The sequence below is a fragment of the Heterodontus francisci genome, chromosome 17 (assembly GCF_036365525.1).
Source record: "Heterodontus francisci isolate sHetFra1 chromosome 17, sHetFra1.hap1, whole genome shotgun sequence".
Classification (NCBI taxonomy): domain Eukaryota; kingdom Metazoa; phylum Chordata; class Chondrichthyes; order Heterodontiformes; family Heterodontidae; genus Heterodontus; species Heterodontus francisci.
In genome coordinates this window covers 85,006,127-85,032,956 of record NC_090387.1, presented here as the reverse complement: position 1 = coordinate 85,032,956, position 26,830 = coordinate 85,006,127, and the positions used below count along the sequence as shown (strand labels likewise).

Genomic DNA, 26,830 nt, shown 5'->3' with positions numbered 1-26,830 from the left:
ATAGTCAGCCACTTTGTACTGGGTGATGGTATCAATTAGGAACTGAATGGTTGGGAGTGACCCAGATATCCTACGATCCTGGGCCAGGGCCTAGAGATGAAAGGATAAAGTTTGAACTCTCAGTAAGAGCTTTGCATTGAGTTTTATAATCTCTGCAGCATCAGTGGGGATACTGGATGCACGGAGTGTGTTGAGTCCAGGGACAGTCAGCCTGCAGCAGGCCAGCCTGTGGCTGATGTCTCATTTCAAGATCTGGGTTGGTGAGGTGGGGGGAGTGACTCAGCCACCACTTCAATGAGTTTATTTGTACTGACCTATAAACCACCAGCCTCATTTAAAGGCAATTCAGCCTTTTCGCTTTTAAAAACTTGAGCATCTCTATTGAAGCATGGCCAGTTGTTTTAGTTGTACTGCTATTTAGTGTAACATTGAGATCCCACAGTCCCTGTTGCTTCATAAAGAGGTAGGCACAGGAAGCGGTGAATAAGTTAGGTGAGAGTGGAGATGGAGGATCCATATTTCATCTGCACCCCACAAAAGCTACAAATACTCTCACCTGGTTTCATTCTTACCTATCCAGTCGTAGCAAGCGGAGCACCTGCAATGGCTCCTCTTCCCGCTCCTGCACTATTACTTCTGATGTCCCCCAAAGATCTAGTCTTAGCGCCCCCCTCCAATTTCTCATCTACATGCTGTCCCTCTGAAACATCCTCCAAAAGGACATTTGTTTTCACATGCATGCTGACAACACTCAGCTCTACCTCCCCACCAGCGCTCTCAGCTCCTCCACAGTTGCTAAGTTATCAGACTGCTTATCCAATAACCAATACTGGATGAGCAGAAATTTTCTTCAATTAAATATTGATCAAATTGAAGCCGTTGTTTTTGGTCCCCACTCTAAAATCCGTTCCCAAGTTACCAACTCCATCCCGCTCCCTGGCAACAGTCTGAGATTAAGCCAGTCTGTTCACACTCTTGATGTCACATTTAATCCCGAAATGAGCTTCCAACCTCAAATTCATGCCATCGCTAAGTCCACCTATTTCCACCTTTATAACTTCACACATCGGAGTTCATCTGTTGCTGAAACACTCATTCAAACCTTCGTTACCTCTAGATTTGACTAATCCAACACACTCCTGGATGGACTCCCACATTTTACTTTCTGTAAACTTGAGGTTATCCAAAACTCTGCTTCCCGTGTCTTAACTTGCAACAAGTCCCATTCCCCCATCACCAGTGTGCTCACTGACCTACAATGGCTCCCGGTCAAGCAATGTCTTGATTTAAAAATTCTCAGCTCATTTCCAAATCCCTCCATGGCCTTGCCCCTCCCTATCTCGGTAATCTCCTCCAGCCTCACAACCCTTCACGATATATGTGCTCCTCTAATTCTGACCTCTTGTACATCTCTGATTTTAACCATTCTACCATTGGTGGCCGCACCATCAATTGCCTAAACCCAAGCTCTGGAATATCCTCCGTAAGCCTCTCTCCCTCCTTTAAGACACTCCTTAAAATCTACCTCTTTGACCAAGCTTCTGTTCATTCGACTTAATTGCTTCTTTTGTGGCTCAGTGTCCTACTTCATTTAAAAATGCTACTGCAAAGAATTTTGGGATATTTTATTAAGTTAAAAGGCGCTATATAAGTACAAATTGTTGTTGGTTGCCAAATCTGGTTGACCTATTACTGGAGGTTTCAACATACGACCGCTCACCTCTGTCCACCACGCCCACTAAAAAGCAAACAGACTCGCCATTACGCATTTGGAAGATTTTGACTGTCAAACTGCCTTTTCCCTACCTCCAATATTTTTATAACTAGTAAACGTGTTGAAAGTGGAATAAACACACAACTATGTTTAATATCCTTACGATGTTTCTCCCGGAGGCCGTGTCTGGGAGATTTATCATCAATTCCTGGAAACTCCAGAACGATCCTGGAGAGTTGACAATGTCCCTGATACAGACACAATGAGACAGGATGGAGTCAAGTTTAGATGATTTATTTATTTGTTTATTATTTATTTGAAGTGTTATTCTGCTTCAGAATGTCCTGCTCTGCTTTGCCCTCAGACACACACAAAGAGGGCCTGCAGCATATACCCATCCTATGTAACTACCAAATTAGAGAATTCAATACAATACCAAGCAGCAGCAAAGGTCATTGACACCCGGTCCACACGGGGTCTATGTGTGTGTGTGTCTGTGTCTGTGTGTGTAGACTGAGCATGTGCTGCAGTACTCAGTGTTCCTGTAGCTCTGATCTTGTCCACTTGGAGAGGTCAGACACGTTCCACAGTCTAGCTCTGGCAGTGCTGCAGCCAAGCCTGACTCAGCACCCCCACCGACAGCAGTCAGTCCAGGGCGAGAGAACTGGGCAGCCTCACTCTACTCCCTGATCCTGCAGGCCCCCAGCACAGGGGAATGAGCCAACTCCCAGTGAGAGCTAACGGGCCTCGGAACTCCCTTTCCCCACCTGTTACAATGACTGCTGTGAGAGGCCCAAGAGTTGGTCCAGGTAACTGCTTCCACTGTCTCCCTGGTCTCTTCTCATCAGTTGCCTTAGGGGCTGTCCTCTCTGCAGAAGTGTGAAGTGGGAGTATGAGGCTCAAGAGACCTGCTCAGGCGCCTCAGCCCCTCAGAGGGAGCCGAACACAGCTGTTTTGTTCACCGTGCAGGGAAGAGCTTGTGTAATAAAAGCACCAAAAGGAAGCTGAGGGCTTTAGCAACCCTTTAAAAAGCAGCAGCACCTTTCCCAACACAACACATTACAGACATTCTTTCAACTTTACCTCCTCCTCAAGGTGTGAGCTTCTTGTTATGGTGAGATTGACAGATTAAACATAGGAATTGCTGGATGTAAGAAAGACTATGAACCATCTCATTCCCTTTCTCCCATCCTGGTGATCCCATGATACCACAATAATGGAGTTATTGACTAATCACAGTGACCAATCTCTATCAGTCAGTCTACAACCGACCCAGAGTTGAGGTGAGGAAAACCCCAGTGGTGAAGAGCTGTGGGAACCATCGGTCCAAAGTCACCTGTTTCTCCCAAACTTGCCACATGACATGACTCAAATTATTCATAAACTGCTTCCCGAGGTGTTGGGTTTCTGACAGAAACCCATCTAAAGGCAACTGAAGATTTCAGTCCCTTCCTGGAGGAGAAATTGTTGAGTTTCTTCAGCGGTCTCTGACTTTTGCTAAAAATCATATTTAACAATTATATTAAAATGGTTAAAAAGCTCCCTCTGGGAACTGATTGGTTTGTACATTCCAGTGATTATCAATCCCGTGATTATAAAAAAGCCATGTTCCAAAATGAGATTTTTACCTAAAAATAGCAACAGCACCAAACTAAGTGGAAATGGGCCGAAGGGAATCCCCGTGTAGACAGGGCCCCGACCTCAGACTGGGCCGAGGGGAATCCCTGTGTACACAGGGCCCCGACCCCAGACTGGGCCGAAGGGAATCCCCGTGTAGACAGGGCCCCGACCCCAGACTGGGCCGAGGGGAATCCCTGTGTACACAGGGCCCCGACCCCAGACTGGGCCGAGGGGAATCCCCGGAAACTCAGGGCCTGACCCCAGACTGGGCCGAGGGGAATCCCCGTGTACACAGGGCCCCGACCCCAGACTGGGCCGAGGGAAATCCCCGTGTACACAGGGCCCCGACCCCAGACTGGGCCGAGGGGAATCCCCGTGTACACAGGGCCCCGACCCCAGACTGGGCCGAGGGGAATCCCCGTGTAGACAGGACCCCGACCCCAGACTGGGCCGAGGGGAATCCCCGTGTACACAGGGCCCCGACCCCAGACTGGGCCGAGGGGAATCCCTCTACCAGGGCCAACTCCCAGGGATTGTTAATACCCCATTTGCTGGACAGGACTACCTCTGGTGCTAAAACCATTGCCCAGGGCAGTACTATCGCCTAACATGAAAGCGTGATGTGGGAGGCACCGAATGCCTCTCTGTGGGAGATTTATCATTACGTAGTGCTCATTGTGCTGACTCCACCATTTTGTTTCTGGTTGTGGATGAACTGCCCACACCCTGGTTACCCAGTGTCACTGAATCTCCCCGTGAGAGAGAGAGTATAAACAGGACAGAGACAGCGGTGAGGGAACCACTCCTGAAACATGGGCGAACAGCGAATTAAAGGCAGTCCCAGGAACACTGGCTGGGGTTACTCTAATGGGACATGGAAATCCTGGAGTGCCTGGATCGAGCGCACACCTGTCAGGAATGAGAGGTTCCTGTAGGCAGGGTCCTCTAATGCCTGTATTTATAAACCTATAGGGTAGTCAGTCACTCCTGCACTCTGATTGATAACATTGGTTCAGTTGCATGTGCAGAGTAAAAGCTAACCCAGGACTGGTGTTGGTATTTGTCCTGATGTAGTCTCTGTTACTAGGGTGAGCCACTGCTGGTTTGGTTACATTTGGCTCAGCTTGGTGCTGTTTGCTTTGGTCCCTGTGCTATGATAAAAATCCCACTGTGTGCACACGTAGAGAGAGTGAGAAAGAGAGAAAAATTTAACAACTGGATGATAATAAGGCAACAAGATAGCAAGGCAACGAGCCATGAGGACAAGGCAGCAGCCCTATCAGTATGGAGAGTTGGAGAGGAAGGATTCAAACATCTGTAAGGCTTGTGCTGGGGCCCACTGTGGTACCATGTGTCCAGCTCCCTGAGGAAGAGAGAGAGCAGAGAGTTAGGATTAATCTTCAGCCACATAAATGACCATTAACATCTCCCTGGAAACTCAGGCTCCACACCCATTCCATCCTGCTGCCATTTCTGAACATCAAGCAGCCCATAATGACCAGTGTTCAGGGAGGTTAGTTGCCAAGCACTACAGCAGTGATGTCATAATTAGTGACACGTCCCATGACGCTGCCTGAATATTGTGACATCACAGATGTAACTCAGCAACCTTGAATGTTTTGATAGCAATGTTGTCGTGCCGACCAACTACCAGAAGGTCAATCTCCTGAATCTGATGACAAAAGTCACTCCGCAAATGGATTTCCAATGACTTCCAATCAGTCAGCTCCTTTCTATTTGGTGAGACTGTCTCCTAATCAATATAGTCCTTTTTATTGAGAATTCTAGGTGAAGGCCACAGTGCAGGACATCACCAGCCAAGATGAGAGAGTAGGGACAAAGACAAGGAAAACTGAAAGGTAGTGACTGGAAAATGTGATATTCGATTTCAGGAATTGAAAACTACAGGAGATCAGTAGTTTGAGAAGGCAGCCCACCAGCATCTCAGGCCAAGCTGGGATGGGCAATAACTGAGGGCCTTGCCAGCAACAGCCACATGCTGAGAATGAGATAAAATACTCTGAAGGGTGGGGTGAGTGGAGTAACACAGGGGTCAGTGTGAGACAGCTGGTGAGTGGAGTAACACGGGTCAGTGCGAGACAGCGGGTGAGTGGAGTAACACGGGTCAGAGAGAGACAGCGGGTGAGTGGAGTAACACGGGTCAGCGTGAGACGGCGGGTGAGTGGAATATCACAGGGGTCAGTGTGAGACAGCGGGTGAGTGGAATATCACAGGGGTCAGTGTGAGACGGGCTGAGTGGAGTACATCAGGGGTCAGTGAGAGACGGGGTGAGTGGAATATCACGGGTCAGTGTGAGACGGGGTGAGTGGAATATCACAGGGGTCAGTGTGAGACGGGGTGAGTGGAATATCACAGGGGTCAGTGAGAGACGGGCTGAGTGGAATATCACGGGTCAGTGTGAGACGGGCTGAGTGGAATATCACAGGGGTCAGTGTGAGACGGGCTGAGTGGAGTATCACAGGGGACATGGTGAGACGGGCAGGGGGGGGTGGGGGGTGAGTGGAACATCACAGGGATCAGTGTGAGAAGTGGGTGTGAGTGGAGTATAACAGGGGTCAGTGAGAGACAGTGGGTGATTGGAGTATCTGAAGTGTCAGTTCTTCCTGGGGTCTCGGACAATGTTTGTCCCTCTAACATGGTCACTGAAACATTATCTGGTTGTTATATTTCTGGTTGTGGGAACTTGCTGTGTGGAACTTGGCTGCTGTCTTTAAGGTACAACAGTGACTGCAATTTATCAAAGAACCTCATTGACTGTCAAGGGCTTTGGAACGTGCTGAGGTTGAGAAAGGTGCTAGATTAATGCTAATCTTTCTTTCTCAGAAAAGTCTAACTGCAGTAATTGCTCTGCTTCATTCAGTGATTTGTGATCAGGTTGTAGCCTGTCTCATGTTATACTTTTATTGTTAGCGTCACTGTGGGTGTAGATTCCACGATTACTCAGTGATTCTACATTAGACCAAAGGAGAAGTGATGTAAAAAGCATTAGTTACCTTGACAGTCAGGTAGGTGAGGTTTCCATACTGCTCGTAGAACCCTGCGATCTGCTTATTGTAAGTCCATGATTGGTAGTCTATGGTTTTCTGGTGGTGAAGCAGGCTAGTTAGTCAGGTAGTTAGTTATTCTTTAGGAATTACACACACACCTGCAGCTCAACTCTTACTGGAGTTCACAGGCAGAGCACCTGCCCTGACCACATAGGCTGGAGTTTATACTTTCCATATTAATGATCTGCAAGGACCTCGCTCACAGACACACTCTTATCCACTATCCCAGAATCTGTCCAGCAGTGCGAGAGGGAGAATTCAGCAGATTATATTGGACAACTGTTGTTGACGGACAGGGCCTTTGATATAGATGGGACATCGGAGTGTTGGGCTAGTGTCAGTGCCAGGCACTCAGCGTCTGGGATCACAGCACAGTCCACTTGTATGGTGCAAACTGCTCAACTCTCTAATTCACTGGAATGTTTACCCCACCCACCCCCACGGGTGCTGACCCTTCCTTGGGCTCACAGACCAAGACCATCATCCATCATTTGATGAATACCTCGACACCATCCACGACAAAGCAGCCCGTCCACCACCTTAAACATTCACTCCGTACACCATCGGCACCCAGTGGCAGCAGTGTGTACCATCTACAAGATGCACTGCAGGAACTCGCCAAGGCTCCTACGACAGCACCTCCCAAATCACGACCTCTACCACCTAGAAGGATAAGGGCAGCAGGCGCATTGGAACACCACCACCTCCAACTTCCCCTCCAAGTGAAACACACTGCTGACTTGGAAATATATCACCGTTCCTTCACTGTCACTGGGTCAAAATCCTGGCACTCCCTCCCTAACAGCACTGTGGGTGAACATACACCACATGGACTGCAGCAGTTCAGGAAGGACCAATACCAGCTTCTTGAGGGCAATATGAGATGGACAATAAATGCTGGTCTTGCCAACGACGTCCACATCGGTGAATGAATAATAAAAGAAAGGAAACCTCAGCAGACTCTTCATTGTTGATCCCAGGCTGACCTGTCATCCACCCCAACACTTTCCAGCAGGGGTCAGCGATCAGCAGCAGGAAAACCCCTGCCTATTTCCCCCTTCCTTAATTATTAACATCTCCACTGTCCCCATACCTGAGGCTGGATCAGCTGCTTAACTGAGCACAGAACATTACAATAATAATCTTCCGACTGGGAAGGTTTACAGAATCATGGAGCTCTGAAAATCAAGGATGGAGGGAACATCTTAGCTGCCAGTCCCAGTAAAAGAGTCGTATCCTTACGTACCTTCTGATTCAATGACTGCACAAACCAGTTATTGCCCAGGAAGTTGCAGGCCATGTCAGTGTCTCCATTGTAGACCAGCGCACGGAGACCCTTGCTGAGCAGCTGCAGGTAGAAGTCACGCATGGAACTGTAGAGGCGATGGTAGTTTTCACTAACTACCTCACTGCAGGGGGAGAAGATGGTTTAGCTCAGGTTAGAATAAAAATAAATATATCAAAGTTAGGACTTGCTGAAAATAGAGATGTTGTTGAATCTTTTCATCTTGCACTCATCAGGACAATACACAAGAATAACCAATGTAATAATGCAGTAGCAACATGTATGGTGTTCACCACTAACAGGATGCTGCCGTCAAGCCAGAAAGATGTCCTGCCTATCACACAAATGAGTAATGTGATGTATGAATTTCAATGCCAGTGTGATGCTAGGTACATATGCCATACATCCCAAAGACTGGCGGATCGTCTCAAACAACATGTCCCTTCCGCTGTTCACAATGGGCAAGGTACAGGCTGTACCCAACCAGCCTGCGCAATGTCCAACATTAGTTGTGATTCTGCAATTGGACAACATTTGCTAAATAATCCTCAGTGTGCTAAGAATTACACTGACAACCACTTTAAGATTGTCAGTTGGGCTTGCAGTGTGGCGCATTTGCGAATACTGGAAGCTACATATATTAACAGGGCCCTGTTCTTTGCAGACAGAAAGAACATGTACACACATTGTGCCTGTTTCAGCTGAAACAGGCACAAAGTGACAGCCATTCGCTGGTTCGTTCCTCTGGGCAATGCCTTGACCAATCACAGTCAAGCTGCCTGGTTTAAGTTTCAAACAAAGCTTGGCAGTTAACGGTCAGTCACTATAAACTGGTACATTCTCCATGGCAATGCCTTGACCAATCAGTACTCTCTTCTCATGCAGTATAAGTTGTTGTTTTCCCTTATATTAGTTATTCTTGCGTACTATCCTGATGAGTGCAAGACGAAAAGCTTCGATTACTTGAGTATTGCTGAAAATAGAGACATGTTATGTACTACCAAACGACTATATCAAAATTAATCCCAGTCTCAATTCCAGAGTTTAGAAGGGTGAGGGGTGATCTAATCGAGGTGTTCAAATTATGAAAGGGTTCAATAGGGTAGATTTTTGTTAGGTAAGGGGAATTGATGGTTACGGAACCAAGGCAGGTAAATGGAATTGAGATACAGATCAGCCATGATCTAATTAAATGGCAGAACAGGATCAAGGGGCTGAATGGCCTTCGCTATTAATGCTCTTATTGAATACACCCAACTGTCAAGCCAGGTAACTGAATCTTTACAATGCTGTCTGATGCTTGATTTCATTAGAGGTTTACATCACAGTGAGAGGCCATTCTGCCCATTGCGTCTGTTATGGTTCTTTGAAAGAGCAATCCAAAACAAATCCTTTGGCCCTGCTCTGCTCCCCTAGCACATAGCTCTGCTTTAAATATTTGACCCACACTCCCTTAAAAGGTGCAGTGGTCTCTGCCTCAATCACTCCCTGTGGCAAAGCATTCCATGCTCCAACAGCACTCAGTGTGAAGAAGTGCCTTCTAACCTTTGAGACTTTCTAATTGATGTTTGCTCATCACTGTCTCAAAACAGAGGGAGCAGACTTTCTATATTTACTTGATCATAAACCTTCATAATTTTAAAAACCTCAACTTAACTTTTCTCAGCCTTCTCTGCTCCAGCATTTCAAGCTTCTCAATTATTGTTTCGCATCCCTGGCATCATGCTGGTGAATCTACACTGTACACTCTCTGTGGCTCCAAATTCCTTTTATTATAGGAAGCCGGAAACAGTGCTGTAACAGTGGTCCAATTAATCAATGCTTTGTATAAATTGATCATTACCTCTTCACTCTCATTTATAAAATCCAAATTCTATTGGCCTTTTTAGGATTGCTTTATTTATACTTACATGAACTTACAGGGATTTATGTATTTGAACCCTTGGGCTTCTGTTCATCCACACCCTTCAGTGTCTTTCCATCAAGTGCATACTCCCTAATCCTCATTTTTCCTCTTAAAACTATTCCCTCTCACTTATCCACATCAAGTGGAAGCATCCAGCTGACAGCTGGTTTCACTAATCTTTTTATGTCCACTTGAAGTTTATTCCAGTCTTCCAATATTTGCCAAACCCGCTCCTTCTGGAGAACATCAGCAAACTTCAAGGGGGGGGGGGGGGGGGCGGTGAATTTTCACTTTTACCACAGGAGGTAGTGGATCAGCCGCCCGATTTACACCCGCCTGATTTTCATTTCCACTGAACCCATTTGAAGGGGATGGAAACTGGGTATTTGATCCACGAACAGGAATATTATCCCCCTATTGAGGTTAGACTAACTGGTCACAGTTTATCCTACTACAAAGACCGGAGCACAAAATCCAGGCTGATACTCCAGTGCAGTGCTGAGGGAATGCTACACTGCTGGAAGTGTCTTCTTTCAGATGAGATGTTAAACCGAGACATCCAAATCGGAGGTGTCTTGCACATGCAATATTGCCAGTTTGCCAACATGTTCTCTTACCTGCAGAGTTCCCAAGGCTGGACAAATTCTGGGATATGTAGGGCCTTTCTCACATCTGCACGATTTAGCCAGATGTTCTGGGCTGTCCCATTGATACATGGAGGAACCAGGGTCCGGGATTCAACTGTGTTCTGGTAAGAAAGAAAGAGACAGACACACACAGATTTACAGTAGCATTGAGGGGGTGTGAGTGACACAGAGCATAGATACACCACAAGAAACTAATTTCACATACCAAATCAAGTTGACCCAGCTAATCACACTCCAGATAATTAGGCACTATTTTACACCGAGATCAGGAAATGTATATGTGGGAGGAAAATGGACCATTGGAATTCTGTACAATTGAAGTAATGGGAAAGGATTGGGTGCATCAGAATCCTATACACACAGAGTGTATGGAAGGGGCTTAGTCCATTGGGAGTGATTGGGATGTGGTTCATCCATTGGGATTTTATACAGAAAGAACATGCTTTGTACCTCCACTGCTTCCAAGTTGTAAAATTGAAAGAGGTTCTTGAAGTCTCTGAGAAAGCGGGCATCACTTCTTTGTATTCCCCCAGCACAATCCATGTACAGTGAGTACATATTGAGTCCACTATCGTAGATGATGATGACGACTTCCTTGATCTGTAAAGAAAATAATTTTCCACTGTCTGTTTTCTCAGGTCTACTTGAGTACCCATCACTTTGTACCAGATCGGTGTCTCTCTCCATCCGGGAACAGACATCTGGACCAAGGATTACACTTGCATCCAAACTGATGGTCACATATATAAATCTAAGAAGATGGCAGGACATTGAATAACGTTTAAAAAAAACACATAATGGGATCCTGGGCTTTAAAAATACAGGGAGAAAGAGCAAGAGCAAGGAAACTGTTAAATTAGATATTAAACTGAGACCCATCAACACTCTCAGGTGAATGGAACATATCCCATGGCAATATTTGAAGCAGAACAGGAGAGTTCTGCCCAGCATCCTGGTCAATATTAATTTCTCAATCAGCATCACTAAAAACAGATCATCTGGTGATCACATTGCTGATTGTGGGATCTTGCTATGCACAAATTGACTGCCATGTTTCCTATGTTACAACAGTGGCTACACTTGTAAAGTAAAGTAAAGTACTGTTAGAAGTCCTGAGGTTGTGAAAGTTGCAGTACTATTTTTTTAAAAATTCGTTCATGGGATGTGGGCATCACTGGCTAGGCCAGTATTTATTGCCCATCCCTAATTGCCCTTGAGGTGGTGCTGAGCACATTCTTGAACCACTACAGTCCATGTGAGGTAGGTACACCAACACTGCTGCGAGGAAGGAGTTCTGGGATTTTGACCCGACAGTGAAGGAATGGCGATATAGTTCCAAGTCAGGATGGTGTGCAACTTGGACGGGAACTTTCAGGTGGTGATGTTCCCATGCATCTGCTGCTCTTGTCCTTCGAGGTGGTTGAGGTCACGGGTTTGGAAGGTGCTGTCTAAGGGGCCTTGGTGCGTTGCTGCAGTGCATCTTACAGATGGTACACACTGTGCGTCGGTGGTGGAGGGAGTGAATGTTTGTGGATGGGGTGCCAATCAAGCGGGCTGCTTTGTCCTGGATGGTGTTGAGCTTCTTGAGTGTTGTTGCAGCTGCACCTATCCAGACTAGTGGAGAGTATTCCAACACACTCCTGACTTGTGCCTCGTAGATGGTGGACAGGCTTTGGGGTGTCAGGTGGTGAGTTACTCACTGCAGGATTCCTAGCCTATGATCTGCTCTTGTAGCCACAGTATTTATATGACTGGTCCAGTTCAGTTTCTGGTCAATGGTAACCCCCAGGATGTTGATAGTGGGGGATTCAGCGATGGTAATGCCATTGAATGTCAAGTGGAGATACTTAGATTCTCTTTTATTGAAGATGGTCATTGTCTGGCACTTGTGTGGTATGAATGTTATTTGTCACTTATCAGCCCAAGCCTGGATATTGTCCAGGTCTTGCTGCATTTCTGCACGGACTGCTTCAATATCGGAGGAGTCACGAATGGTGCTGAACATTGTACAAGCATCAGCGAACATCCCCACTTCTGATCTTATGACTGAAGGAAGGTCATTGATGAAGCAGCTGAAGATGGTTGGGCCTAGGACACAACCCCGAGGAACTCCTGCAATGATGTCCTGGAGCTGGGAAGATTGATCTGCAACAACCACAACCATCTTCCTTTGTGCTAGGTATGACTCCAAACATCAGATAGTTTTCCCCGATTCCAGTTTTGCCAGGGCTCCTTGATGCCATATTCTGTCAAATGCTGCCTTAATGTCAAGGGCAGTCACTCTCACGAGTTCAGCTCTTTTGTCCATGTTTGAACCAAGGCTGTAATGAGGTCAGGAATGAGGTGGAACCCAAACTGAGCTTCAGTAAGCAGATTATTGCTAAGCAAGTGCCGCTTGATAGCACTGTTGAACGACACCTTTCATCACTTCACAGATGATTGAGAGTAAACTGATGGGATGGTAATTGACTGGGTTGGATTTGTCCTGCTTTTTGTGTACAGAACATACCTGGGAAATTTTCCACATTGTCGGACAGATGCCAGTGCTGTAGCTGTACTGGAACAGCTTGGATAGGGGCGCGGCCTGTTCTGGAGCACAGGTCTTCAGTACTATTGCTGGATTGTTGTCAGGGCCCATAGCCTTTGCAGTATCCAGTGCCTTCAGTCATTTCTTGATATAGAAACATAGAAAAATAGGAGCAGGAGTAGGCCATTCGGCCCTTTGAGCCAGCTCCGCCATTCAATACGATCATGGCTGATCATCCAAACTCAGCGACCTGTTCCCGCTTTCTCCCCGTATCCCTTTAGCCCCAAGAACGATATATAACTCTTACTTGAATATATTTAATGATTTGGCCTCAACTGCTTTCTGTGGTAGAGAATTCCACAGGTTCACCTCTTTCTGGGTGAAGAAATCCCTCCTCATCTCAGTCCTAAATGGCTTACCCCTTACCCTTAGACTGTGACCATCTGGTCCTGGACTCCCCCATCATCAGGAATATCCTTCCTGCATTTAGTCTGTCCAGTCCTGTTAGAATTTTGTAGGTTTCTTTGCGATCCCCTCTCATTCTTCTAAAATCTAGCGAATACAAGCCTAATTGACTCAATCTCTCTTCGTACGTCAGTCCTGCCATTCCAGGAATCAGTCTGGTGAACCTGCGCTGCACTCCCTCCATAGCAAGAACATCCTTCCTCAGATAAGGAGACCAAAACTACACACAATTCTCCAGATGTGGTCTCACCAAGGCCTTGTATAATTGCAGCAACACATCCTTGCTCCTGTACTCGAATCCTCTTGCAATGAAGGCCAATATACCATTTGCCTTCTTAACTGCCAGCTGCACCTGCGTGATTACTTTCAGCGACTGGTGCACAAGGACATACAGGTCTCATTGCACCTCCCCCTTTCCCAATCTATCGCCGTTCAGATAATAATCTGCCTTTCTGTTTTTACCACTGAAGTGGATAACCTCACATTTATCCACATTATACTGCAACTGCCATGTATTTGCCCACTCACACAACCTGTCCAAATCACACGAGCTTCACTGCGTCCTCCTCACAGCTCCCACTCCCACCCAGCTTTGTGTCGTGCAAACTTGGATAGATTACATTTAATTCCCTCATCTATATCATTAATATATAGTGAATAGTTGGGGTCCTAGCACTGATCCGTGCAGTATCCCACTAGTCAGTGCCTGCCACTTGGAAAAAGACCCGTTTATTCCTACTCTTTGTTTCCTGTCTGCCAACCAGTTCTCTATCCATGAGAGTACCTTACCCCCAATCCCATGTGCTTTAATTTTGCATGATAATCTCTTGTGTGGGACCTTATCGAAAGCCTTCTGAAAGTCCACCACATCCACTGGTTCTCCCTTATCCTACTAGTTACATCCTCAAAAAATTCCAGTAGATTTGTCAAGCATGATTTCCCTTTCGTAAATCCATGTTGACTTTGTCCGTTCCTGTCACTGTTTTCCATGTGCTCTGCTAAAACGTCTTTCATAATGGACTGTAGCATTTTCCCCACTACTGATGTCAGGCTAACCGGTCTATAATTCCCTGTTTTCTCTCTACCTCCTTTTTTAAATATTGGGGTTGCATTAGCTACCCTCCAATCTGTTGGAACTGTTCCAGAGTCTATAGAATTTTGAAAAATGACCAGCAATGCATCTACTATTTCTAGGGCCACTTCCTTAAGTACTCTGGGATGTAGATTATCAGGCCCTGGGGATTTATCAACCTTCAATCCCATCAATTTCTCTAACACCATTTCCCTACTAATACTGACTTCATACAGTTCCTCCTTCTCACTAGACCCTATGTTCCCCATTATTTCTGGGAAGTAATTGGTGTCCTCCTTTGAGGAGACAGAACCAAAGTATGCATTTAATTGATCTGCCATTTCTTTGTTCCCCATTATAAATTCCCCTGTTTCTGACTGCAAGGGACCAACATTTTTCTTCACTGATCTTTTTCTCCTCACATATCTATAGAAGCTTTTACAGTCAGTTTTTATGTTCTCTGCAAGCTTACTCACTCTATTTTCCCCTTCTTAATCAATCCCTTTGTCCTCCTTTGCTGAATTCTAAACTGCTCCCAATCCTCAGGCTTTTTGCTTGTACTGGCCATTTTATATTTCTGCGCCTTGGATCTAATACTATCCCTAATTTGTTTTGTAAGCTACGGTTGAGCCACCATATCACATCGAATTAGCTGAAGACTGGTATCTGTGATGCTGGGGACTTCAGGAGGAGGCCGAGATGTACCATCCACTCGGCACTTCTGGCTGAAGATTGTTGCGAATGCTTCAGCCTTATCTTTTGCACTGATGTGTTGGGCTCCCCCATCATTGAGGATGGGGATATTTGTGGTGCCACCTCCTCCTGTTAGTTGTTTAATTGTCCACCACCATTCGTGACTGGATGCGGCAGGACTGCAGAGCTTAGATCTGATCCGTTGGTTGTGGAATCACTTAGCTCTATAGCATGCTACTTACGCTGTTGTAGCTTCTCCAGGTTGGCACCTCATTTTGAAGTGTACCTGGTGCTGCTCCTGGCATGCCCTCCTGCACTCTTCAGTGAACCAAGGTTGATCCCCTGGCTTGATGGTAATGGTAGAGTGGGAAATATGCCGAGGTTACAGATTGTGGTTGAGTACAATTCTGCTGCTGCTGATGGCCCACAGCGCCAGTTTTGCATTGATAGATCTGTGCGAAATCTATCCCATTTAGCATGGTGCCACAGAACACGATGGAGGGTATCCTCAATGTGAAGACGGGACTTCATCTCCACAAGACCTGTGCCAGTGGTCACTCCTAGCAATACTGTCATGGACAGATGCAACTGCGGCAGGCAGATTGGTGAGGACAAGGTCAGGTATGTTTTTCCCTCTTGTTGGTTCCCTCACCACCTGCCACAGACCCAGTCTAGCAGCTATGTCCTTTATGACTCGGACAGCTTGGTCAGTAGTGGTGCTACCGAGCCACTCTGGGAGATGGACATTGAAGTCCCCCACCCAGAGTACATTCTGCACCCTTGCCACCCTCAGTGCTTCCTCCAAGTGGTGATCAACATGGAGTACTAATTCATCAGCTGAGGGACGGCAGTAGGTGGCAATCAGCAGGAGGTTTCCTTGTCCATGTTTGACCTGATTCCATGAGACTTCATGGGGTCCAGAGTCGATGTTGAGGAATTCCAGGGCAACTCCCTCCCGCCTATATATCACTGTGTCGCTACCTCTGTTGGGTCTGTCCTGCCGATGGGACAGGGGATGGGGATAGTGCTGGCAGCATTTGGGACATTGTCTGTAAGGTATGATTCCGTGAGTATGGCTATGTCAGGCTGCTGCTTGACTAGTCTGTAGGACAGCTCTCCCAAATTGGGAGTCCAATTCTGGGCACCACACTACTGGAAGGTTTACCAGAATGTTCACAGGGATGAGAAACTCCAGTTACATGGTGAGGTTAGAGAAACTAGGGTTATTCTCCTTGGATCAGGGAAGGTTAAAGGGGAGGTTTATTGAATAGAGGTGTTCAAAATTATGTTGGGTTTACATAGAGTAGATAGGGAGAAACTATTCCATGGGCATGATGGTTGGAACTAAAGCACATAGATTTACAGTAATTGGCAAAAGAACTGGGGGTAGATGAGAAACTTAAATTTTTCTTATGTAACAAGTTATGATCAGGAATGTACTGCAAGCGGGTTCACCAGTAACTTTCAAAAGGGAAGTGGATAAATACTTGAAGGGGAAAATTGTGCACAGCTTTGGGGACAACAGGGCGAGGGACTAATTGGACAGCTCTTTCCAAGAGCTGGCACAGATATAATGGGCCAAATGGCCTTCTTCTATGCTGTATTTTAGAAGGAGTGCCGCAAAAACCAAACATTCCCTGGTTTGGAGGGTACAAGTAACTGCCTCTCAACTCAGCCTTGGCATTTTTCCCTTCCAAATTATCTTCCTTTATCCACCCTCTTCTGAACATGGAAATTCTTGCTGCAGTACAGCTGAGCCATCTGGTACCTCACCCTGACTGGAGCAGTCTTCATGTGACAGCTTACAGAAGGAATGTTAAAGTCTGTCCGCTGGAGAAATCGCACCCAGACCCAATTCTGGCCTGACCAAATGCCCAGAAGGAAGAATGGAAACTCCATCAGACCAAGTCTAGCTAAACTTGTCAAAGACCAGGCAGGTGTGAGCTATTGACAATCTAAAAACTGGATGGCTGATCTGATGGGGTCAGTTTCGATTGGGTGAGTAGAGTTAAAATTGTCGCCATCCAGAAAAGGCAGAAGTGTTAGTCAGTTGTGGTTCAGTGGATTGCACTCTCACCTCTGAGTCAGAAGGTTGTGGGTTCAAGTCTCACTCCAGAGACTCTAGCACAAAATCTAGGCTGTCACTCCAGTATAGTACTGAGGGAGTGCTGCAATATTGGAGGTGCCATTAAAGGCTTGATTTGCCTTCTGATGGACACAACAGATCTCAAGGCACTTTTCAAAGAGCAGTGGATTTCTCTCTCTAATATTTATCCATCAATCAGCATCACTAGTACAAATGATCAGGTGATTATCACATTGCTGTTTGAGAGATCTTGCTGTTTGCAAATTGGTCACCTCCTTTATAACAGTAACTAGACTTCAAAAGTACCTCATTGTCTGTAAAGCACCTTGGGACATCCTGCGGTCATAAAAGGAACTGTAGAAATACAAGTCTTTCATATATCCACAGCACATAGAATCAGAGAGTGAGCAAGCAAGCTGGGGACGATAAGTGAACAAGGAAAACCTACTGATTCTTGGCAGTTATAGTCGGTGTTGTTGAAGAAGTTGCAGGATCCATCTTTGCAGCAGCGTGTGTTCAGCGTGCTCCACAATCTTAAGTGGGGAAAGAAAGATAGATAGATGACGTGATCTAGGTCGCGACGGTTGACTATACCTGTGTGCGCTGAGGGTCATATGCCCTTGAACATTTCCTGCCTTTCCAATCCTATTCCCCTCCCTTGGTCTCCTCACATCAAGCTCAGTCGGCAGCTACTGTACATTGCGGTGGTAACGCAGACCTGGCTCCAAAAAACGGGCAGGACTGGTTATTAAATATTCCTGGCTACAAGGTGTTCAGGAAACATAAGGAAGGAAAGAAAGGTCGGAGGGGGAAAAGGTATGGCCAACAAAACCAGAGCTCCCTGAATATTATGAGATAGAGAGTAAGATGAAGCAGAAAAGGCGTGCATATGACAGATATCAGGTTGATAATACAAGTGAGAACTGGGCAGAATTTAGAAGGTTGAGAGAGGAAGTGAAAAGGGAAATAAGAAAAGCAAAGAAAGAATTTGAGAAGAGACTGGAAGCCAACATTAAAAAAAGGAATCCAAATAGTAAAAAGGTGATAAAAGGAGGTATGGGGCCAATTAAGAACCAAAAAAAAAAAAGAGACCTACACATGGATGCAGAGGGCATGGCTGAGGTACTAAGTAAGTACTTTGTATCTGTCTTTACCAAGGAAGATGATACTGCCAAAGTCAGTGAAAGAGGAGGTAGTTGAGACACTGAATGGGATAAAAATTAATAAAGATGAGGTATTAGAAAGGTTGGCTGTACGTAAAGTTGATAGTCACCAGGACTGGATGGGATGCATCCGAGGATACTGAGTAAAAGGTGGAAATTACGGAGGCACTGGCCATAATCTTCCAATCCTCCTTAGATACAAGGGTGGTGCCAGAAGGTTGGAGAGTTGCAAAGTTACTCCGTTTATTTTGAAGGATAAACCCAGCAATTACAGGCCTGTCAGTTTAATCTCGGTGGTGGGAAAGCTTTTAGAAACCGCAAACCCATACAAAGTTCATCCACATTTGTCCAAGTGATTGTTAATTAAGGAAAGCCAGCACAGATTTGTTAAGGGCAAGTCGAGTTTAACAAATTTGTTTTGAGTTTTTTGATGAGTATAATGCGGTTGATATGGTGTACATAGTGTTACGACCAGGTGAGAAAGGTGTCAAAGGGTCCCTTTCAGCCTTCACCTGGCCTTCTTGTAACAGGATTTAATTTTAAACACACTGTCTTTTGAGCTCCCCCTTGATGAATCCTTGTTCACTGCTTTCCAATTATTGGGCAAAGAAATGAGCACAAACAAACAGACTTTTAGGTTTAAAGAAGAAAAGTGAAATTTATTAAAACTTAAACTCTAATTTGGTTAACGCCTATGGATACATGCCACGCCCCATGCTAGCATGCATACGCGATACGCACATGCAAATAGAGACAGAAAAGGGAGGAAAAATAAAGAGGTTTGAGGCAATATCTGAAGAGTTTCTTGTTACTTTGCTTCGAGCTCACTGTAGAGTCCTTGTTTGTAGGTGGATCTTGCTTCTCATTGGGGCCCAGTATTCTTCTTAAACCTTGTTTACTGTAGGAGACTTTTCTCTCTTGGGGTTCACGTGTCTTCAGTGGGTCCTGGAGTTCTGTGAGAAAGAGATGGGTGCAGACAGGAGAGAGATGTTCTCAATCCAGGAGCCAGGAACTTTCTGCCAGTTCAAAACCCCGTGGCAAGTTCAAATTCAAAAAAGAACTCAGGTGACCCGGCAGGTTAGTCATGTGACTAGCTGATTATGACCACATCCATTTGTATATTCGGCCATCTTAGCAGTGAACCTGGAATGCAAGCACCTCCACCCTCAACATCTGGTAATCAAAGGTCCATTGTGGATTAAATTGGAGCAGGGAGTAGCCCCTTTGTCCTTTCCAAGTACTGTCTGTTAATATGCAAAAATGTCTCTCCAGCCAAGGATCCATTGTGTTTTTTTTAAACCAGTTCTTCACTCCAGTAACAGTTTTAAATTAATGTTCATGTGGCAAAATTAATATTCCTCATTCTTGGCAGGTGGGGGCCTGCATGACGATAGACTTCCAAAAGGCGTTTGATACAGTAACACACAATATGCTTGCTCGAAAAGTTGAAGCCCATGGAATAAAAGGGACAGTGGCAGCATGGATACGAAATTGGCTCAGTGACTGGAAAGAGTTGTGGTGAAGTTATTTTTCTGACTAGAGAGAAGTATACAATGGGATTTCCAGGACCACTGCTTTTCATGATCTATATGAATGACCTAGACATGGGTGTAAAGGACACAATTTCAAAATCTGCAGATAACACAAAACTTGGAAGTATTGTGAACTGAGGAGACAGTCAGGCTGGTGGAAGGGACAGACATGTGGCAGATTAAATTTAATGCATAGATGTGTGAAATAATATATTTTGGTAGGAAGAACAAGGACAGGCAACATAAAATAAAGGGAACAATTCTAAAGCAGGTGCAGAAACAGACAGACCTGAGGGTATACGTGCACAAGTCACCGAAGGTGTCAGGGTAGTTTAAGAAAACAGTTTTAAAAAACCATTCGGGATCCTGGGCTTTATAAATAGAGGCATAGATTACAAAAGCAAGGAAGTTATAACAAATCTGTACAAAACACTGGTTCAATCACAACTAGAATCCTGTGTCCAATTCTGGGAACCATACTTAAGGGTGTGAAAGTACTGGAGAGGATGCAGAAAAGATTTACTACAATGGTTCCAGGGATGAGAGGCTTCAGTTACATGGATAGATTGGAGAAGTTGGGGCTGTTCTCCTTAGGGAAGGAGAAGAGATGATATGAACAAGATGTTCAAAATCATGAGGGATCTGGACAGAGTATATAGGGAGAAACTGTTCCCATTGGCAGAAGGATCGAGAACCAGAGGACACAGATTTAAGGTGGTTGGCAAAAGAACCATGGCGACAGGCGGAAAACCTTTTTTCTGCAGCAAGTAGTTAGGATCTGGAATGCACTACCTGAGAGTGTGCTGGAGACAGATTCAATCATGTCTTTCAGAAGGAGATCGGATTAGTGTTTGAAGGGAAAATTTGCAGGCTTACCGAGGGGGGTGGGGGGGGGGGGGGGGGGGGAAAGAGTGGGACCAGCTGGATTGCTCTTACAGAGATCGACAAAGACTCAAAGGGCCAAATGGTCACAGCACAGAAGGAAGCCATTCTATGAAGTTCAGCCTCCAGCTATCATCGGTCCTCCATACACAGAGTGCCCTCTCTCAAGAGGCGGCAGGTGCCGAGAAGCTTACTCCCCAATTAGTGGCACTGTTACTGTCAATATGTACATAACCCAATATTTGCATATATTGTACTATTGTTAATGCAATTCTAACATGCTTAATGCATTGTAGTAGATTCCACAAATCCCAATAGAAATTAATGGAGTTAATTAATCTGCTGAGTTTAAATTGCCCCCTCCCCCATACACATTTCCCAATGAGAGGGCATATAGTCTCTCTGTATAATAATGGTACATCATTTTATACCTGAAACTATGTACCATCAAACTAAGATAAAAGTGTTACATGTCATGTTTAAAAACAAATTTATAATTTTTTTTGAATATGTGGAAACAAATGAGGATTGGTCTAAGTTCTACCAAACCGTCACCAGTGGCTGAACAAAGTGGTCCACCACCTTGGGCAATAAATGTAAGCTAGGCCAGTGATGCCCACATGCCACGAAAGAATAAAAAAACAAACAAGTCAAAGACCTACAAATGACGGGAACTGGGGAACCTCCTGGTCAGTCTACCTAGAGGGCCACTGACACGGGCTCGCTCAGTAATGACCCAATGGCACATCCTCTGACAAAATGCTGCCTCGGACACTAGTTTGTCAATTTAGTGCAGGGAGCCCCGGTTCCATACTGTCGGGGTGGGTGCAGGGGGTAGTGAGGGGGGCACAAGAGAGAAGGATGACAACAAACTACATTGAATTAATAGAGGGCATCAAGAAATAGCTAATGTACAATTATTAAACTTGATCACATCTTTGAAAAGTCAATCACCTGTGACATTGATCACATTAAATCAAAGAATATCTCATGTCTGTTTCTAATGTCTCATGTTGCTTTCTTTTTGCTCCTGCTTCTTTCCTCTTAACTATTCTTCTTGCTTCTATCTTTTTATCATCTTTCATTTCCTTTCCAATGCAAGGTAATGTATCAGGGAAAGGAGCCACTAACGAAGTGAGGGCTGTGGATAAAATGTGCTTCCCCACTCCTCTGCCCTGTGGTGTCACCTACACCTTCACACCACCAGCTCAATCCCGGTACTGTCCTCACACCCTGAACCCTCCACCGACTCACCTCATTCCTACTTGTTCCCCCAAGAGCAGCTGGTAAGAGGCAAGGACCCTCTGGCCAAAACCAGTATCCCTCTTCCCCTTCTAGCTTCCCCTCTTCCCCTCAACAAGCCTCCAAAGGTTAATCTGTCATGTTTTATTTTTCAAAAAAGAACTCAAATTAGAATGAGAAAAGGCTGCCTGCCTTCCTGTCACTATTTATTTTGCACTCTTTGTATCCTAGGATGTGGCGCCACTTGGAATGGGAGCCTGGCTACTTCAACAGAAACAGGTCGGCCCACATTGAACAGGGCTGCCTACCCTGCTCGTGCAACATTTCAGGGCAAGTGAGGGTGATGCCCCTTTAAGACCAACCTCACATTGTGATTTAATGTACCCGGTTTGGGGGTTTGAACACAATACCCACGTGTCCCCGAAGAGTCCATGGTAGTATCCAAAATAGACAAGTGACTGGTCGTTGAAATACGTGCTGCTCAGTCCGTTCCCGACTGCAAACCCCTACAACACAGAAATGTAACATCACCACAAGAAGCTGGGCTCCTGCCCGCCCACCTCCCGGCCCCACCCCCGAAGGCTTTCACTCCAGGGTACATAAGCACAGGCATTCCTCTGCCACCTTGCCCAATGGGGCCAATCTTCACGTACAGGTGCGGAGGTCAACTGTTCCCACCCCCCCCCCCCCCCCACAGCGGTGATAAATTAACACAGTCGTGCAGGGATTGGCTGTGGGATTAGATGATGCCCCACTGTGGACTGCACCTGCCCACTGACGAGCTGCACCTTATGCCAGTGGCTCAGTGTGTATCATTCTCACCTCCGAGTCAGGAGATTGTGGGTTGGAGTCACACTCCAGAGACAGAAGCACAAAAAACAAGTCTGATACTTCGTGCAGTACTGAGGGAGTGCTGCATTGTCAGAGGTGCTGTTTTCTGATCAGACAGTAAACCAAATCCCTGCCTTTCCCTCTCAGATGCAGATAAAAGATCCCACCGCACTATTTAAAAGAGCTGGATATTTCTTCCTGGTGTTGTGGTTGTTATTTATCCCTCAACCAACATCAGTAAAACAGATTATCCATTGCTGTTTGTGGAGCTTGCTGTGCAAAAGATTTGCTGCATATCCTGCATTATAAGAATGACTCCACTTCAAGCATGCTTCATTGGTTGAGAGGCACTTCGGGACACTGTGATAAAGCACAGTATAAAATAGAGGCTCATTATTCTTTCACATTAACACACCCTTTAGCACATGTTTCAATCCCATTTTAGATTATGGGGATATGGCACTGTTCCAGACCACAGCTGGGACACTCCACCCAACAGCAGGCAGAGACACACGGTGCTGGGGAAACACAGAATAGGCTGATCCCAGTTTCCATGGCAGAAGGAAACACAAATACCTTGAGGTTAATTTTAGCTTCTCCATTTGCGATTTTCAAGCTCAGGGTTGGCACGTAGACACCCCCATAACTTTCACCAGTCACGTAGAAGTCATTCCTGGTGAAGTTGGGAAACTTGCTGAAGAAATCCTGCAGGGCCAGGTAGTTGTTCTTTGCGACCTGCCAAAGTGGGGAGAAGAACATGAGATCAGGGCGTTAAGTGCTATGCTTCCCATGGGGTGAAAGATCCACAGAACAGCAGTTCTCAAAGTCTGCTCTGCCACAGGTGGTCTGCTGGCTAGTTCAAAATACAAGCCATTGACGCACAACGCCACAGCAGAGGCCATACCAGTGAACAGGCTAAACCTTCAGCCTCACAACTCGTGAGATGTTACAACTAGACTGGCACAAGTTGTTATAAGTGCGAACAACAGTAATGTAATTTTATAAGAAAGAAAGATTTAGTTTACTGTTGCAACATACAACTGAGAGATCAGATTTTCAACACTTATCAGCTGGAAACAATGAAGAGGAACCAGCTGAACAGCGAGCCCGACACAAGACTGAGCTCTCCAGCTTGGAGCCAGACGTCACCTCATTGGTGTTTCATTAAAAGTAACACCATTGCTCCCATTAATTGAGAGATTTTTTTTTTGCCATAGCAAGCAAAAGCAGTTGGCATAAAACTGCTAAGTGGTCCGTGGGGTTTTTTGCCCTGTCTAAGCGATCTGCCTAAGAAAAAGTTTGAGAACCACTGCCAAGGAGAACATGCATGGTATAGTTATTGACACTACTGGGCTAAGGGTTATCAGCTGCCCCGAAAGCTTTGAGCTAGAGTTTAGTCATGCCCCAAGACTTTCCAGTGTCAGCTGTGGCTTAGTGAGTAGCACCCTTGCCTCAGAGTCAGAAGATTGTGGGTTCAAGTCCCACTCCAGAGACTAGCACACAATCCAGGCTGACACTATTAGCATCAGTACTGAAGGAACGCTGCAATGTTAGGTGTACTGCCCCAGTCAAACCTCTATCGCACTGTAATGCAGCTGTTCTAAGGTGAGCTTAGGAAGTACAGAAACCTCCCAAAGAGCAGAAGGGCAAAGGTTTGGCTCGAGAGATGACTTTCAATAGATCGCAACAAGATCTGCTACACGTGAAGTCCTGAGCCAGAATCGGGTCGTCCACAAGTAATCATCCTTCGGATGGGATATTAAACTAAGGTGTCAGCTGCCTCGAGTGGATGTAAAAGATTAATGTTACTATTTTGAAGAGGAGCAATGGAATTATCCCCAGCGTCCTGGCCAATATTTATCCCTCAATCAAAAACAGATTATCTGCTCGTTATCACATTGCTGTTTGTGGGAGCTTGCTGTGCACAAATTGGCTGCCATGTTTCCTACATTATAACAATAACTACACTTCAAATATACTCGATTGGCTGTAAAGCACTTTGGAACATCTTGAGGTTATGAAATGTGCTATAGAAACACAGGCTCTTTCTTTGACCCGATAACTAAACCACTCTTGGCTACAGAACACATGAGAAGTTCCGTGGATCTGATATATTTGATATATTCAGATTTCAGCAAGATTTCTCACACTATTATCAAACAAATGATCAGCCGAAAAGTAGGAAGGCAAGGAATAGGGGTCGAATATCTGAGATGGATTAACAATTGATGAAACTAGAGAAAGCAAATGTGTTTGTGAATGGAGCTGCATCAGTGTGGTAAAGGATCACGATCGAGTGCCACAGGGGCCCCTGACAAATAGCCCTCATCACATGGCATGTCCTAAGAGGGGGAGGCAGGCTGGGCACAATACCTCATCATCATCGGTGGTGTAGACTTGACCATCAGAGTAGGAGAAGCCGACCCCAGCCGGGGACTCCAGGTACAGCACATTGGCCACCTTGTTCCAGCTGTACTTGTTGATGTAGAGTGTGCTGCCATCATTGTTCACCTGGAAGCAAACACATTGGAATCAACAGGATATGACCTTCAACCTGAATCTACATTAACCAACGCCCCAGCCTGCAGGCTCTCTCACTCCACACTCACTCGTACCCCCCACACTAACTCCCCCACCCCCAGGCCCTCACACTCCCGCGCCCCCCCCCCCCAGGGCACCCCACATTGAACCTGTTGAATAAAAGTTCATTTTATTGGTGGCCGACTGAGCTGGTACATCCGTCCACTCGGTGCTGGTAGCTCAGGGCCTCTGCACTGAGTCTATACTTCAGCTCTATTCCCTGTCCAGAATGGCCTGAAGGGATTTTCAGGAGCTCCTTGGTGACTGTTCACTCAGTGGACACACCCCCATTTCATAGCAAAACACTATTCTCAGTTCCCCCAATGGCTCAGAGTATAAATGTACAAATCAGTATGGCACTCAGCTATACTGACCAGAAAGTTGCAGCTTTCATCGCTAATCCACATTGGGAGGGGAGGGGAGAGGGACAAGAGCCCAGGTTTCCCAATCTTCAAACACCACCTCAAGCTGGGAGGTGGGAATTGGATCAGGACAGAACCAGGAACCCAAGCTGCTCCCTTCCCACCAGCACAGGAGAGAGTTAAAACTCATAATACTGTCCTGACTGAGATTAGCCAACAGTGAAGCTCAATCATTTTCCCTTCAGTAAAGGAAGTACTTACATGTAAAGGTCCATTTTCAGCGAGGAATCCATCCAAGGAACTGCACCCAGGGCCACCATTCAACCACAAGACCAGAGGGTCTTTGAGTGGGTTTTGCTGAGATGTCACAAACCTGCAGGACACAAATCACGTCGGAATTAAGGTCAGTTACTGAGGATATAGGTGAGGTTTTAAATGATTACTTTGAATCAATGTTCACTATGGAGAAGGACGATGTAGGTGTAGAGATCAGGGAGGGAGGGAGACTGTGATACGCTTGAACATATTAGCATTGAAAGGGAGGAAATATTAGCTGTTTTAGCAGGCTTAAAAGTGGATAAATCCTCAGGCCTAGATGAGATGTATCCCAGGCTGTTGTGAGGCAAGGGAGGAGATAGCAGGGGCTTTGACACAAATTTTCAAATCCTCTCTGGCCACAGGAGAGGTACCAGAGGACTTGAGGACAGTGAATGTGGTACCATTATTCAAGAAGGGTAGTAGGGATAAGCCAGGTAATTACAGGCCAGTGAGTCTAACATCAGTGGTAGGGAAACTATTGGAAAAGAATTGAGGGACAGGAATAATCTCCACTTGGAGAGGCAGGGATCAATCAGGAATATTCAGCATGGCTTTGACAGGGGGAGATCATATCTAACAAACTTGATTGAATTTTGCGAGGAGGTTACTAGGTGTGGTAGATGAGGGTAAAGCAGTTGATGTAGTCTGCATGTACTTCAGTGAGGCTTTTGATAAGGTTCCACATGGGAGATGGGTCAAGAAGGTAACAGCCCATGGGATCCAGGGCAATTTGGCAAATTAGATCCAAAATTGGCTTAGTGGCAGGAGGCAGAGGGTGATGGTCAAGGGTTGTTTTTGCAATTGGAAGCCTGTGACCAATGGTGTACCGCAGGTATC

At 45.8% G+C, this 26,830-nt stretch overlaps 1 protein-coding gene across 1 annotated transcript in view; it reads right to left on the bottom strand.

Annotated features, from left to right (window-relative positions):
• Window positions 1-1,992: 1,992 nt before the first annotated feature.
• The window catches only part of LOC137379106 (lysosomal protective protein-like), a 49,230-nt gene continuing 24,392 nt past the window's right edge, over window positions 1,993-26,830 (bottom strand). The window contains exons 2-11 of the mRNA XM_068049806.1: window positions 25,937-26,048; window positions 25,107-25,244; window positions 23,310-23,468; window positions 22,317-22,408; window positions 17,532-17,616; window positions 10,691-10,840; window positions 10,211-10,341; window positions 7,649-7,811; window positions 6,349-6,438; window positions 1,993-4,697 (exon numbers count right to left, since the gene is read on the bottom strand). Coding sequence (XP_067905907.1) covers window positions 4,614-4,697; window positions 6,349-6,438; window positions 7,649-7,811; window positions 10,211-10,341; window positions 10,691-10,840; window positions 17,532-17,616; window positions 22,317-22,408; window positions 23,310-23,468; window positions 25,107-25,244; window positions 25,937-26,048 — 1,204 coding nt within the window. The 3' untranslated portion in view covers window positions 1,993-4,613. The remainder of the gene's footprint in view (window positions 4,698-6,348; window positions 6,439-7,648; window positions 7,812-10,210; window positions 10,342-10,690; window positions 10,841-17,531; window positions 17,617-22,316; window positions 22,409-23,309; window positions 23,469-25,106; window positions 25,245-25,936; window positions 26,049-26,830) is intronic.